At 37.2% G+C, this 12864-nt stretch overlaps 1 protein-coding gene across 7 annotated transcripts in view; it reads left to right on the forward strand.

The window, feature by feature from the left end:
- The window catches only part of AIG1 (androgen induced 1), a 344302-nt gene that overhangs the window by 280738 nt on the left and 50700 nt on the right, over positions 1–12864 (forward strand). For 4 of the 7 annotated variants that reach the window (XM_074187738.1, XM_074187734.1, XM_074187733.1 and 1 more), the window contains exon 4: positions 12609–12724. The exons of the other annotated variants lie outside the window; for them this stretch is intronic. In XM_074187738.1, the coding sequence (XP_074043839.1) occupies positions 12609–12724 (116 nt within the window). The remainder of the gene's footprint in view (positions 1–12608; positions 12725–12864) is intronic. 7 annotated transcript variants of the gene reach the window in all.

A 12864-nucleotide genomic window follows, 5' to 3' on the forward strand; every position in this document is an offset into this window, starting at 1 on the left:
CTTCCTTTATTTGTGGTAACTTTACCTCCTTACATGTTTCAAATGGTGATAATCTCAAATTCTAGCATACCAGCATCTCTAATATGTTGTTAATCTTATCCATACCTTTTGTGATTTTATACATTTTGATCATTCTTTTCCCTTTCTCTCTTTCTCCTTTAATTCTGCTGATATTTGAAGTTGAGATCATTAGTACTTTTTCCAGATCCTAAAGTGGAAATGGGGGAGTCCACCAACCTGATTAGTTTTTGAATTACTTTCATGCATAAAGATATTTTTGTCCTTGGGACAAATACTGGTCCAGTAAACAGCATAAGTGGCAGTGTACTTAGCCCATTGCCTGTAACATCTTTGTTGTTCTTCCATTTTTGTTGTGATCCAACTGTTTGTGAAACCTCCATTTGATGTTTATTTGGCAAAAACACTGGAGTGGTTTGCCATTTCCTTCCCCAACTCTTTTTACAGATGAGAAAACTGAGGCAATCAGAGTTAAGTAACTTGCCCAGGATCACATGTTGAATGCCTGCCCCATAGTAGTTTTCTAATATCTGCTTACTTGACTGATTAAAATACAGACAGTGGATATTTCTACTTGATTTTCTTATTTCCATTTTTATCAGGGGCCACAAATCATTTTTCTTTTCTTGCTGCTCTCAGACAGGGACAGTATTATGCTTCAGGCTTTGAAACAGGTGATTCTGATCATATCCAGTACCATCTCCAGAGATTCCAAGGACCAGGCACTACTTTAATAGTTTTCTTTTAAAAAGAGGAGAACAACTTTAACTCCATCTCATTTTCATCCTGTTCTCTGATCTTGACCTAGGTAAGGCTACTGCTTCCTAATTGTTAAAAATCATTTCAAATGTCACTTCAAGTAATGACCATTGAATTGTGGTTGTCATTGAAACTCATGACAAAAAACACACACAAACACACACACACAAAAGAAACTCATGACACTAGAGAAAGAATTATAATGGGAAAAGGGAGGAACATGAGTGCTATTTCATATTTAGCACTCATTTCATATTTAACATTTTGAAGGTACAAAGCCTAATTGTGGTAGCCTGTCTTGCCCAGAGTAGGTATGCTTATCAGATTATATTGATAAGGTTAAGGAGATTCAACCACAGAAATGAAAATACCTTTAAACTAGAATTTCCATGAGTCATTATTGAAGGGTCACACATTATATTTCACTTTGATTTTGGATGACAGCTTTGTAGACTGATCACTCAAAGCAATTTTGACTTCTTAGACCACCTTTTTCAAACATACAGTCCCTATTACCCAGGGAAGAATGGATTTTCTGAATTTGAGTTTGTTTTTTATTTTTGTCTGAGTTTGGATGAGCCAGGAAAAAGGACAATTATTTTCTTAACTCCAAGATTGAAGACGGGGATGACAGGAAATGGATATGGCAGGCAGTTATGATAGAATTCATCTATATATACCTTACGCATTTGGTCAAGGAATTGAAAAGCTACAAAATGGTAACCAACTCTAAAGGACATGGTGTATTGACTATGCTTTAGTTAATAAGGAATTCTTTAACATTTCAAAGGGAGTGGGATTATCAGCCAGGCATGACTGTACATTTTTATGACTTTATCACAGCAAAACCAGGAGATAAGGAAGAAGTTTCAGGCAAATAATCTCCATAAAATTGCAGCCCCAATAAACTGATGTTGGAAAGGGATGGACACCACTCATTGTCTGAGTGCCTTTAATTGCCAGTATTCTAGTTCCTAGGCTAATAACCTCCAGGTAGCTCTCGTGGTAATTCTTGGTCTTCCTAGCCCTGATTTTCTAAGTATATGCCACAGAGCTGACATTAATTTTTTAAAAGCATTTTATTCACATGATTTTGCAAGTTCAGAGTAACCTTAGAGACTGTGCCTTTTGATTTTATAGCTGAAGAAAATCAGCCCCCTAAGGAGAAAGTGACAACCAAGGACATATAATCGGTTAGTGGCAAAAACCAGGATTAGAATACTGTAGAACCTGAGTCCCAGATTTATCATTTGCTACCAGCTCATTTCACTTCTTGAGACCAGAATAAATGACCTCTTAGGTCTCTTCCAGTTCCAGATCTATAAACCTAGGATCCTATGAAGAAGCAGTTCAACATAGTAGATGGAGAGTTGACCTCAGATGGAAGTATGTTGGCTGTTGGGCAAGTCATTTTTTTGAGGAAAGGAAATGAACATTTATAAAGTGCTTTACAGATATTTCATTTTTTTCCTCACAACAACTTTAGGAAACCAATGGTAATTATCCCAGTTTACAGAAACTGAGGCAGACAGCAGTTAAATGACTTGTGTAGGGTACTCAACTAATAAGTGTCTGAGGTTAAATGGAACTCAGATCTTCCTGACTCCAAGTCCAGCACCTTGAGCAAGACTAAATAAGACTAAAATTTTCAGACAAAGTGCTAATCTGCCTTCATGGAAAAAACTTCCTAATTCAGGAGTTCCCTCTACCAAAAAATCACAAGTCCTATCCCTATGCTACAATCTTATAAACTCAGAACAACTGATTTCCTGTTCAGTGATGATCACATTGCACAACAAGGAAGTTTAACTGGAGCAAATAACAGTCTTGGAGTCATAGGCAGTCTATGTATGTTGCTAATACATAGCTAAGCAAAGTGTGACCCATAGAAAGAGTGAATGAAATCTTATTATTTACTCAGTAATCATCAAGCTCTTGCCAGAGCATGAAGTTCTTAAGGATGGTGTCTGTTGAATGCTGACCAAGTCAAAGGTTGGAACAGGCAGGACTGGATTTAGTTTTCAAAGCCCAGAGACAAGAATACAGTGAGGAGACATAATTATAAGTGTCAATATGGAGTATTGACTCTCCGTGTGAAGGCTATATAGAATAAATAGAAATGAACTTAAACTGTAGCGGGATGGATTTCAGTTGGACTCTGGGCTGACTCTTGCCATCCAGTATGACAAATGATGCCCAATCCTAAACAGCATCCCCTTTCACAATATGCAAAACAAGTTCACCCCCACCTGGGTTGTCATAAGTGTGCTCTGCTTATGAATATGCCATTTTTCTTTTGTGCATTGGAAGAAAGAGGCTTGGAAAGAGGAGCAGGGCTCAGAGCTACAAGAAGTCAAGATCTGAGTCTTTTGAGCTTAAAAGTCAGCCTCTCCACTGACATTCTCTGTGACCTCTGGAGGGCATTTGACTCCTCTGTGGTTTAGTGACTTCATCTCACCTGCCTTGTGGAGTCTCCTGTGAAGAACAGCTAAGTTGCAACTGCTTAATAAGTGTTTAATAAAGTGTCTCCGTAAATACTTTTAATCAAAAGAGGGCTGACTGACAAGGATGCCTTGAAGGTTAAAACTGAACTGGCTTCCATTCCAAACATGTGCATTTGAGGGAGTGTATCTATGTGCATGCACTGCTAATGGGATGCCATTTGCAAGAAGTGTGGCAGCCTCTTGAGACCCCCATGGTTATCTGCTTTCCATTAAACTCAGAGTATTCAAAAATCCTCTGTTATAATCCTAATCAACTTGGAAGCCACCAAGCTCAGGCATGAAGCTGTCAAACATGAGTGGTTACAGATGTCAATGCATGGATGGCAATCATCCAGTAAGATAGATCAAGCCTTAGTCACTGAAAAATACATGCCAGGACTTCTCAGCTCCATAGCATCCTCACACCCCAGAAGGGAAGTGTGTCATGACAGTAAATCAATAACTTCTTGGAGACAATTCGTTTCTGAAATATCCTTGATTAATTACACCATTGCATGTTCCTTCAGCAATATGACTTTGCTCTAGCATTAACCTAATGCTTTTTGCATGAAGCAGCATTAGAACTGGTTCCCATAAGTCAAATTAGACATTTTAAATCAGCCTTTAAAGGATCGAGTTATAGATTTTATAATGTCTCGATGTCAAACATAATTGCCTTTATTGCTGCTTCTAGACTTTTGCCAATCAATCAAAATAACATTTATTTTAACATAAACAATGGTAAATTAAAACCATGTGAAATCACTGCCTTTGTTAGATAAGTAGGGCAACTTCAAATTCCTTGTAGCAAAACAGACTTCAATGGAAGAGTGTGATGAGATGATGTAGCCTTGTGGTAAAGTATATTGCTGATTATTTTGAATTAAGCACGGTATACCTGCTGTATTTTTATAAAGATGTCATTTAGGTTTATTTTCTAGTTATAGTGTTGAACTGAGGAAGCATCCTGGATTCTAACAATATCACCTGTCTTTTTGGAATCCCAAAGGGGAATATTTTAATCAGAAATTTTTCCTTTGAATATGTAATTTAAACAAGTCTGTTGATTTCTAAATTTACTATATTTAAAGATTTATTTTTTCTCTCAGTAGACTGTTTTCTCTCAATAGACTTTAACTCCAGTATTATGATAGAAGGAAATAGGAAAATAAGATTTACTAAACAGAAATTCATCAGATAGCAAGTTTGTTGAAATGCATCTACATTTGGATCTTTGGATCTCACAATAGTTATATTTCTAAAAAGTATGTAAATACAATCTTGCATGTCAAATCTTATTTTCTCATTAATTAAAATTTTCAGAGATGCTTCTAATATCTAGTTCCTTTATCTTCCCTCTTCCCCGTCTTCATTTCTAATAAATACAGATTGCTTTCACAAAATAGTACTTCTCTTCATACCTTCACTATGGCACTGGATCTCTTCAACATGGATTCTCCCACCAGAATTTATAAATTATAAATCATTCTTGCATAGCTATCCTACAAAACTCTTGTCTATCTTCTCTCATAAATCCTCCACGGAGGACATTTATTCATTTCTCACTTGACTTCCTTTCAACTTCATCATGCCCCTGGAACAACTTCAAACTGTAAGATCATTTCAACCCTGGACCTCTCACTGCAAAAGTGCCCTCCATCCTTCAGATCCACCCCCATTGGATAACTTTTTTCAGCCCTTCATTTAAGGAGAATGTATATGCCAGTCAGATGAAGTTGAAGGAGACAGAGAGATCTTCCAGAGTCACACAGCTACTAAGTCTCCAAAGCCAGATTTGAACTCAGAGTTTTCTCACTCCTAATCAAACAAAAGAAATCAATGAAGAAGAGGGACAGTGTGGAAAAAGAAGCCCCAACCAACATTGTTACGCAATAAAATCCTAAATACTTTCCAATCAAACCCTATTGTAAAGACTCAAAACTATAAAAATTATTCAGCAAATAACTCACTTATAACATTTATGATATTATTTCTATGGAAGTTGCTTCCAACTTCTAACAACATCTTTTCAGGAACCTGTATACGACCTCTTTCCTCCTTTCTTCATTATTAATATTATCTTTTGGTTTGTTTTTGTACCTATCTTAATTTTTAAATCTACTTTCCTAAAGCTGTTGTCACTAACATCTTTTTTGCCACAGATGGAACCCTGGATTTGGAATTAGGAAATGGGAGCTCTACAACTTAATTCTAGTGTTTTCTAGCTTGTAATTATTTTCTGTTTATCCTGGAAATATCTTGCTTTGTCTTTGTATGCTTGTGCATTTTCTCCCCCTTGAGGTACTTGAGGCCAAGGATGGGGTTTTTTGGCTCTTTTTCTATCCCTATCTCTTAGTACAGTGACTAGAAAATAGAAGACTCTTAATAAATGATTATTGATTGATAGTCTCATGCAACTTGAGCAAATAATTTAATTAAAATTTAATAGTTTAAAAGAATGATACAATACTTACCTACTATCCCACTGAGTTATGGTGGGAATCAAATGCAATAATGTATATAGAGTACTTTGTAACCTAAAGCACTACATAAATATCAGAATTTATTTTGTTATTTACTTCTAGTCAATATTGTGAATCTGATTATTAGAAGAAACTAAATTCGGGGCAGCTAGGTGGCACAGTGGATAAAGCACCAGCCCTGGAGTCAGGGGTACCTGGGTTCAAATCCGGCATAATTAATAATTAATAATTACCTGGCTGTGTGGCCTTGGGCAAGCCACTTAACCCCATTTGCCTTGCAAAAACCTAAAAAAAAAGTGCTTATGGATAGACACCTGGCGTCTATCCATAAGCACTTTGATTTTCCAAAAGTCCACAGTAGAATTTCTTCCCTTGTCCAGGAGCTACCCAGGTTCTAGTTGTTGTCTCTCACAGGAGAAGCATCAGCCACTCAGAATTTACATTGAGGCATTCCCACTTTAGAGTTATCTATTCTTCTTTATGTGATGCTCCTTTAGTCCAAATTTGAGTAACTCATGTCAAGTGTTTGATGTCATTAATTCAGTATCAAATCATATGTGGTCTGTAATTTGACCTTGGCTATATATATAACTTATTAACTATGAGACACAGTTGCCCCCCTCTCAGAATCTACAGATTGGAAGCTAGATGATGCCAGTCCAAAGCCTTCCATCTATTATACTCTAAAGAACAAACTCTATGAGGACAAATTGACACTAATGTGCCCAGAGCAGAATTCATTATCTTCCTCCTCTAAAGCCAGACTTCCTCCACACTTTTCTTTCAATTACCTAACAACCTTTTTAATTGCCTGGCTTCTAAACTTTAGACTCATCTTCAGTTCTTCCCTCTCCCTTAATGCTCCCCAACCCCATATTCATTCAATTGGCAAATTGGAATGCTCTTCCAAAGATTAAGCTTAGTCAGTGATTTGTGACTGGTTCTTTTTTTCAACTATCATTTTAAATCATTCTTTATTGAGATTCTAATTCTTCATCAACATATGATTTAATCTGGTTAGGTATTCTATCAAAAATAATTATAACCCTCTATGATTTAAGAAATAGTCTTAGGGGCAGCTAGGTGGTGCAGTGGATAAAGCACCGGCCCTGAAGTCAGGAGTACCTGGGTTCAAAGCCAGTCTCAGACAGTTAATAATTACCTAGCTGTGTGGCCTTGGGCAAGCCACTTAACCCCATCTGCCATGCAAAAATCTAAAAAAAAAATAGTCTTAGAATTTCCAAGCTTAGGCAAATTGCCTTCGGGGGGGGGGGGAGTAAGATTAGGGGAAAAATTGTAAAACTCAAAATAAATAAAATCTTTTAAAAAAATTTCCAAACCTAAATCATTCATTAGCCTATGGGCCACCTGGTTATGGTGAACCTAGCCCAGCTCTTCCTTAACCAACAGCCATCCCTGGGCATACTCAAAGTCTTTACAGGGATGGAACCTGCCAAAGTCTGCACTTTATACTCTGACCCATCATCTGCCTCCATGCCTTGAATGTACTCTTCTGAACTTCTGTTACTATCTAGATAGTCACCTAGCGTGGAGCCTCAGTGTAATACTTAGCTGGGGTGTTGCAGTGGATGGAGTGCTGGGCTGGAAGTCAGAACACCAAAGTCCAAATTTGACCTCAGGCACTTAGTAACTGTGTGGCCTTGCATAAGTCATTTAACCTTTGTCTGTGACATTTTCCTAACCTGTAAAATGGGGATAATACTACCATCTACCTCCGAGGTTCATTGTGAGTATTAAATAAGATAATAATAGCAAAGCACATAGCACAGGCCAAAAAAGTTAGTGTTATTATTATTTGTTATATTTATTGTTGTTGTTACCATTATGTAAAGAGACCAGAGCTATGTGTAGGAGAGGTCTCAACAAAATGTAGAATACAAAAATGTTATGTAGTTATTTTAAGGATTGTGCAATTTTATATTCTGATGGGAATTTAACTTTCTCAGTAGAATAACAACTACTTAGCAAGAAAACTAGAAAGCTACCAGATGGCAGTTCTAGGATCTCTTCCTATAGGAGTAGGGTTAGGGTTCATGATACTCATGTTGATTTGAAATCCCATCTGGAGCTTCTTGTCTTGAATCCTACTTTTGCTTCCTGTTCCAGGGCAGCAAGATTGCAAGTTATTGATTCTGGAGAGACTCAGAACTTCTTAATCTCCAGCTGTCAATCCAACACTTAGCAGGCTGGGAGCAAAATTCTCAGAGATCCGTTTCTCCCATGTCCTCCTGGCCTTCTTTAATACTGAGTCTATGTGGGGGTGTGGCTAGGTGGTGTAGTGGATAAAGCACTGGCCCTGGAGTCAGGAGTTCAAATCCAGTCTCAGACACTTAATAATTACCTAGATGTGTGTGGCCTTTGGCAAGCCACTTAACCCCGTTTGCCTTACAAAAAAACCTAAAAAAAAATACTGAGTCTATGTTAGTTACTTTGCTAAGTCAACCAGAACTAGAAAGTGAACGACTGAGAATCTTAACAGACCAGGGTTTGATACACTCATCTACCTGAGTTGGAATGACATTGAAGCCACTTTTCTTTAACATTGCTGTTTTCAAATGTTGTCATTCAGTGAAATCAAAGAACTATTTAGTGAGCACCTACTAAATGCAAAGCTACTCTTTCTACTATTTATATTTATTCAGAAGAATAATGTGTTTAGGAAATAACATATGATCAAGATCAGGTCTTTTCCTCTAAATATTTTTGTTTCTTTTAAGACTGATAGCCCAGTCAGCAGATTCAGTGCCTCTTCAGGGCCAGCAGAATCTGGCAGATTTCCTTAAGTTTACTGAACAATCATCTTTTGGATTTTTTTCATGCACAGTACAAATATAGCCTTCTCCCAACTCCCTTTCAGTCACTTGCTTCATCCCTTGAGTGGGACTGCCTGGGTTTCTCCTCATCCAGTGACTAAACTGAAGGATTCCTCCTTGGAAGGAGAACAAATCTATGGAATGCTCTAGCTCTAGAGTTAATTCTTGTTGTGATAATGATATCTAGAGATGCATAAAGACTAGCTGTTGCAATTTTTTCTGAGAGTTTTCAAATTCAAAAAGATAAGAGACTGTGGATAGATGTTTATCCTAGACTCTCAGTTAGAAAGAGCTTCAGAAACCACGTCCACTCTGGACCAATTCAAAAATCCCTTCTATAACATATATGATAAGTGCTCATAAAACCGTTGTGTAAAGAACTCTCAGGAGATGGACATTCCAAAGTGGTCTGTTTTATCTTTAGAGAGTCCTGATTGTTAGATAAAATTGACCTATTTACAATTTCTATACTATGCAGCTAATTCTCTGGGCCTTTCAGAACCTCATGGAGTAATAATACTGAAGTTACAGTTAAGTAATTATATAAGGCCATTAACTAAACTCATCTCAAACAATGATTAGAAATGGCTATAATATATAATTATCTATTGATCTATTTAACAATAGTTAAATCTCATTCTGATACCTGATTTTAGTATGGGAGTGACCCAGGGTTCTTAGAAGCTATATCCTCTCTTAGGGCCTGCCAAGTGAAAGTATTCAAGTAGAGTCTCAGACAGTATCTGTATTCCAAGGACCTTTCTAAGTATGAAGACACTTAGAAACAAGGTAGAATTTCAAGAATTTTTTTAGGATGAACCCAAACTCCACTCCCATCTTTATTTTTAACATCATAATCTTCAGAGCATATTTCACAAATACTAATACAGGTGCAATATTACCTGTGATGTTTAAACAATTGGTTTAAGATGGTTTTTTTTCTCTTTTCTCCCCTTCCCTAAGAACTGACCAAAGGTAGATTGGTTTCTAAATACATATTTGAACTTGATAATAATTTTCTTATTTTTAATACTAAATTCTAGGTATAGGTAATAAGAGATATAGGTCTATAACAGAAATACTGATAGACAATTCCCACAAAGGACTAGTGCCTCTATTCTTAAATATGTAAATGGGTCTGTGATTGCCATGAGAATGACATTCAATCCAAGTCAGCAAGCATTTATTAAGCCCCTGATGGGAGCCAGAGGCTGGGACTAAGTCCCAGCTTTAGAGATAATATTTCATTTGATCCTTGTGACAACTCTATATTTTGCTATCCCCATTTTAGTTGAGGAAACTGAGTTAGATAAAGGTTAAATGATTTTCCCAAGTTCACATTGCTAAGAAGAGTCTGAGGCCAGATTTGAACTAAGATTTTCTTGACTCCAGGCTCCACAGTATATCTGCTGTATAGATCACAATCCATCTATGCTTGGCTCTATACTGCTCTTGTCTACAGACTTCCCATATTTCAACAGGCCAGGGAGAGTAGTGCTGGGGGGGGGGGGGTTGTCTGTGCAGCAGTTTGGGAGTCTTCTTTGTTTCTCCTAATAACAATGTAAGATGTAGGCTATCCATCAGATCGCTTTTGGGGCCTTCTTCATTTATTTTACTGGTCCTGGCCAGTAAATATAAAGATATAGATATATATATATATATATATATATAATTTAAATCACACCTTTGTATCTTCTATTTATCATGCTTGTGGCTTACTCATACCTCTAAAATAGTAGAAATATAATATTCCCCTGTGATTACCTTCAAAGCCAGTTATGCTATTAAAAAGGCAGCTACACCACCACCAAAAAGCTGCTGAAGGAAAAAGTAGAGAACTCCCCTAAGTGCTGTATTACCCACCTGACATTCTCTGAATGCCAGACATTAATTACTAATATTTTGAGACTCAGAAGTTATCCAGAGCACTGTTGCATCTGTGAGCCAGAGGTTTTTCACAGTTTTATTATTTCCTACTCAAATAATTTTGCTCTTTTTTTCCATGAAAATAAACAATAAGTTCTTCCAAAGCTTGTACTGTTTGATCTTCCAAAGATCTTTTTGCTCACCAAGGCATACCTACCACCTGTTTCCATTCAGTTCTAATACCAGTGAATGTTTGAAAAACTTCACTGAGTAAACACCAAGCTCAGAGTTTTCTCCCTGGATCATCACACAGCAGAGGAAACAAAGAGCTCTCTCTCCTAGCTTATGAACAGGTGAAAGGAATTAAAACTGCCAAATGTCGATCTGATCATAATTAACATTTATTTCTTAAGTGCCTGTACTTTGCCAAGCAATATGTTAAGCGCTGGAGATACAAAAAGAAGAAAAAGACAGTCTCTGCCCTAAACAAACTTCTAATCTAATGGGGGAGAGAAGCTCAAAAATCACTTATACTAGGACCTCTTGTACTTAATTCAGTTCAAAAGACCTCTAAGAATCGCTCATGTATTCTTTAGATTTCACTTCCTAGGACTATGGCTTCTTTGGGGATACAGTAAACTTTTTGGGGGGGGGGGATTTTTGCAAGGCAATGAGGTTAAGTGATTTGCCCAAGGTCACACAGCTAAGTAAGTATTAAATGTCTGAAGTAGGATTTGAACTCAGGTCATCCTGATTCCAGGGCCAGTGCTTTTCCCACCATGCCATCTAGCTTGCCCCATGCTGTAAACTTTAAAGAAAAATGTTTTCAATAAGCATTCATTTACTTTTTTTCCTCTCTTTCCCTTGGAAAAAAAAAAGAAACAATCACATAACTATGTAAAACCAATTCCTAAACTGATCCTATCAAAGATGAGTATTGTTCTGCTTATTTAGTCCATCATCTCTTTGTCAGAGAATAGGTAGAATGGAGGAAATACTTTTTATTTATTTATTAGTATTGTTTTAACCTGATTGTCTAACCCAAAGTTTCCCATGGAGGTGTGTTAGGGTCTGTTGTGTGTGTGGGAATACTGTGAATCTTCATCACCTGGTGCCCTTGAACACAAGAATGTTGTTTTACTAAATGCCATGGGAGTGGGAGTGGATTCAGAGACCAAGAAGGACATTTAAGCATTTGTATTCTGGTGAATAAACAGAGTACTCGGGGATCTTGGAGAACCTGTCATCCTTGTCTTCCTTGTCTCTCGCCCCTCCCACACTCACTTGGGGAAACAATAAGGGAATCCAGAAAGGGACTCAATATATCACATCTGAACAGGGACTCAAGAGAGGTGAAATGTTCCAGGGAAGCTGGAGACCTATGCTAGAAATGCCTGTGTCCATGCAAAACATTTGTTTTTTAGTTCTGCTTACCCAGGTCTTATTCGGGGTCTACCCAAATCTTGCATTTTGGGTTCTCGGGATGACTTCATCCCATTTTCATTGACTGTTTATACTTAACAGCTGATATACATTTCAAGAAAAATGCTTCATGCAGACGTTCATATGCTGATTCCCTCACTTGAGCTCATGTAATGTAACTCAGGAAGAAGCGATACCTTTTTCCAGCTCTCTCTCTCCTCTACTAAACTAATAAGGAAGTTTTTTCCTAGAAGTTTTTCAGATTTTGAAATTTGTTCTTGACCTTTAGTTGCATTCTTCAGCATCAGTTCTCTGGAATCATGGTTGGTCATTGGATTGATCAGAGTAATAGAATATGATTGGGTGCTGTGACTATACATTACAATATGTTAAATGGATCTAGTCAAAGTCACATCTTCTCTGAGTCAGGGCCAGTGCATTAAGACTAGCCTTTGGGTAGTATGAAATAGGACTATTCATTTAAATGTCTTGTTTCTTCCTATAGGAAAAGCTTCAAAAAATAAGAAATAAAAAATAAACAAAAATATCATTAGAATCATGTATATCCTTATATAAAGAGTCAAGTCCATCTCATCTCTTTAGAGTTCCATACTTCAGGAATACCTTTCTTGACTAGGAACTTATACTCTTTCAATTGCCACTAAAGAATAGTTCAAGGTATAGTGACAATGAGCCCTCTCACCTGGTGGTTGTTTTTTGTTTTTTTGGGTTTTTTTTTTTAGCATACAACAGTGCTGCCGTTTATATTAATCGAGATGAGGACATCGCATCATCAGTATCCCAGCAGGAGTTGTGGACTTGCTGCAGTGTGCACCTTTGCTGTTGGCTATATATTATGGTAAGGACTGTACATGCTGTGTTTTCATATTGTATTAGATTTTGCACTGCTAAATTTGGGCACATATTTCATTATGGATATAATCACTAACAGATTCACACTGCGTGCTTCATTTGGTCCAAGACCTGGGCTTTGTCTAG

Source organism: Macrotis lagotis, chromosome 5 (genome assembly GCF_037893015.1).
Source record: "Macrotis lagotis isolate mMagLag1 chromosome 5, bilby.v1.9.chrom.fasta, whole genome shotgun sequence".
Lineage (NCBI taxonomy): Eukaryota > Metazoa > Chordata > Mammalia > Peramelemorphia > Peramelidae > Macrotis > Macrotis lagotis.